At 39.7% G+C, this 3637-nt stretch overlaps 1 protein-coding gene across 2 annotated transcripts; it reads right to left on the bottom strand.

Annotated features, from left to right (window-relative positions):
* Positions 1 to 1867: 1867 nt before the first annotated feature.
* On the bottom strand, positions 1868 to 3613 carry LOC114739529 (uncharacterized). 2 transcript variants are annotated; one of them, XM_028927599.1, is made up of 3 exons: positions 3204 to 3613; positions 2512 to 2607; positions 1868 to 2305 (listed from the first exon to the last, which is right to left on the bottom strand). In XM_028927599.1, the coding sequence occupies exons 2-3, from the start codon at positions 2600 to 2602 to the stop codon at positions 2181 to 2183; spliced, it is 216 nt and encodes a 71-aa protein (XP_028783432.1). In that variant the 5' UTR covers positions 2603 to 2607; positions 3204 to 3613; the 3' UTR covers positions 1868 to 2180. The 2 variants fall into 2 exon arrangements, with proteins under 2 accessions (XP_028783432.1, XP_028783433.1); XM_028927600.1 differs by having other exon boundaries at positions 3231 to 3613.
* Positions 3614 to 3637: the final 24 nt, after the last annotated feature.

The following is a 3637-nucleotide window of genomic DNA, read 5'->3' as shown; positions in this document are numbered from 1 at the left end:
GCGAATAAGATATGTTTTTTCCATCGTACTTAGTTCCCTGCTTCTGAAAATATTAGTAGAATTAATTTGGGAAAAAATTGATAAACATGTGGAATAAACCTTGTATATAGGATCAATGTTAATTTTAGGTCTACATATATAAATACAAAATGTATAGTGAGATGTATTATTCATGGGATTCACGTTCTAATTTGGTATTACATAATTCACCTTCGCAGAATTGGTTCTAGCATGTTGTGTATTCATTGGGGAGTCTGTAATTTATTGGAGTTGTGGTGGGAAATGCAGAAAATTGTAGTCAATGACCCTTCGTATAATTGGTGTTATTGCGGGGATGGTCGAAATCAAAGAACAAAACAAGTATTCTCTCTACCTATTATTACATATATTTGGATTCTCGTCTCAAGAACATCATTAAAACTTGAGTGTCTAAACGACCATCAAGTTGATGCATGAACGGGTTCAACAGAACCAGACCCGAATTCAGGTCCCTTTTATCACATTCATCTTTTGCTTCCTCCTTGTTCCTCAAAATCCCGACTTTCTTCCCTGTCTTTAGCTTCAACACTTTCTTTGGGTCAATCCAACCCACCGCCGCCACACTGTTTTCTACTTTCAATTAGCAGAACCAAACTACTAAAATTCAATAATGCGATGATTCCATCAATGGAATTTAACTAATTAAACAGTGATAGAATTGAGAAGGCACTAGATGGCTTTATCAACATGTCTCTCACATGCATCGCAGTGCATTAAGACTGAATTCTACGACTATCACTTGACTCCACAGTGTGTCAGGAAAATAAGGGAAAAGAGCAGAGAATAAAATCAAATCCATATGGGGCTATTTAAAATTAGCAAAATTTAGTTTAAAGGAGGTTTTACTTTGGTTTGGTCATTTTTTGGGACTTGACCATTGAAACAGTCCTCAATTGTCTCATCGGAGAAGACGAAAGCAATGCATTAGGGGCTATCAGTGATTTCGAGGAGATTAACTAGTTGTGGCAGTCATTACTCGAATTTCACTACCTAAACAAGCGAAACTTTCGATCGCTTTTCTTTTCTGAGGAGAAGAAATGAAGGGCGTGGATGTATCATCATCGTTCGCCATGGAGGATAGTGCAGAACTGCAGATTCAGAAGCAGACTCCGGCTTCTTTAGTCTCTATCCCAGCACAGCCACTATTGCTGGTCATAATGAGGATGACGCTGAATCTTATAACAATGACACAGATGGTCTGTATGGTCTATCTGAGGTTGGTGATGGTCGTGAGGATGATCAGGATTCTAGTGAATTGAATTGTCATGTAGATATCGATGAATTGGATTCTTAGAGCTCCATGATATGGCAGTCAGACGCAATGTCAGAATGTTTTTCTCCTTTGCCTGTGGAACATGAACAAGAAGAAATGAAGATTGAAGTTGATTGGAAAAAAAAACCAGTGAAGATCGGTGGGGTTAATTTCCGTGGACTGGAAGGTAGACAATTTTGGGAGACTTCCATGGCAGTGGCCAGTGGGTACCCGTGAAACTTGAATTTTAGATCCTGGGTAATAATCCGTCTTGTTATTCATTTGCCGGCGCTTGCTCTTCAAGAACGAGGAATGTAATTAAACCTGTGTTTATGAGCCTGCAGATATGCGTATAAAGTCCTTCATCTGTTTGATTTTCAAGCAGTTCATCACCCAAAGTATAATTCATTTGCCGGCGCTTGCTCTTCAAGAACGAGGAATGTAATTAAACCTGTGTTTATGAGCCTGCAGATATGCGTATAAAGTCCTTCATCTGTTTGATTTTCAAGCAGTTCATCACCCAAAGTATAATCTGTTTGTTTTCGCAGGAAGTCAAGGTTGCCGTTCAGCAGCCAATTTCGAAAAGCTAAAGTTGGTCTGAGCATTCCAATTAACCATTGCAAATAACATATCAGTAACACAGTAATACACCATTTGATTTGAAAACCAACCATTTGAAGGCTGTGATTCATCCAAAGGCTGCCCAGAATCAATCAGCTCGGGAATAGCCAGTACAATACCGTAGTTTTAACATAATTGCTAGTTCTTATGCTATTAGTTTACTCTACAGATGCTTTGCTTTTGTTCTTGTTTCCTTCTTCCCCTGCATATTCTTGCAGCTACATCATCATGAAAATCTGTAAAGAGGAAAAAATGATTCGTCCTCGAGTCAGGATTTTTTCGTTCTTTCAGCATCAATATGTTTCCAAGGATTGAGTGCTTCTCTGACTGCCTGAGCTTCTGGAGAATTCTCCCATGCGCGCTTCTCTGACTCCAAAACAGTTACTTTGTCATCTGCATGATACCACCCAGTCAAGATTCTTGGAGGGGCCATATTTTGTTATATCTCGATAAGCCAGTTCCCAATATGCTATTAGTATGCGAGATGTTGCTAACTGGTCATGAAACATTTAATTTCCACCAATAGGCGTGCCACGGGTCTAGTCATACATTAATTGAAAGAGAGGCATAGGATTAGAAAAAATGGAGGTTTCTCACACAGAAGCCAGTTTTGATCATGAACAACTCCATAGAAGCTCCGACCAAGGCTGACACAACCCCAATCTTCAAATACCAGTCCAGAAACTTCATTAAAGCTGCATTAAGGGCAATAATTATGGTTGCTTATAATGATAATAGAGTGAAGAGAATTCCTTCTAATAAGGAAAGGCAATGGCATAATAAATAGAAGAAGACCACTACAAGCTGCACAACAAAGAGATTTTATCATCTAGACAGCTGTAATACTTGAAAGCCTTTAGTAACTTAAAACAGCCATTCATATGAATGTTAAACACGAATAAAAGAGTATCTAAGGAAAGAACCAACTCCGCTCTAGCGCATGCCAAAGGTTTCACTTTAGAAAGGTGCAGAAGGGAATTAAAACGTGAAACAATTCTCTTGATGCCAAACAATTCACAGGGCATGAGGGACAATTTCTGCACACAGTATCTTTATTCCACAGTCATGCGAGCGAAACGTATTATAACGGTTAACGGAGGTCACAAGGACGCAACTACTGTTACCATAGTTTGATTCTCAGATTTCATCGCAAATCACTACGGAGCTTCGTCATCAATTTAGTTTTAGGAAGACAACAAACGATGTACAAAAGGCTCCATTTTTGTCCAAGATCAGAACTAATAAATGCCACAAGCTTGAAGACGATGAAGAAATGATAAACAGAAATTACACGACGAAACGATGAAGAGCAATTTACCTCACGGAAAACCAGCGGCGACCTCCGTTCGTGGGCGACAGCAGCAGTGGCGAAGACAATAGCAGCCGCGGCAAAGAGAATGGGCAGGCGACGTGATTATCAACAGGGACTAATTTATCAATTTTATATTAATTAATTAAAATTAATATTGATATTGATGATTATATAATTAAAATGTAAATAAAAAAGGAGGCATCGGGCGTGAGCACATGTGGTTCGCTTCGAGGGTTCGCTTGGCGGAGGGAACAAAGCCAGGCTGCGTCTTTCTTTAACGACCAAACGGAATAGTGAAGGCCCATCGTAAGCACAGTGCGGAAGCCCGCACAGGAGAATTTGCTCCTCTCCTTCCTCCACGTTCACAGTTCACACTCACATTGTAAGTATCGCCACCCAAGCTAACTCACCTA

This window comes from Neltuma alba, unplaced genomic scaffold (genome assembly GCF_004799145.2).
Source record: "Neltuma alba isolate B1F8T4 unplaced genomic scaffold, ASM479914v2 tig00002863_pilon, whole genome shotgun sequence".
Taxonomy (NCBI): Eukaryota; Viridiplantae; Streptophyta; class Magnoliopsida; order Fabales; family Fabaceae; genus Neltuma; species Neltuma alba.
The sequence above is the reverse complement of the archived record's forward strand: the minus strand, read 5'-3'. Positions and strand labels throughout refer to the sequence as shown.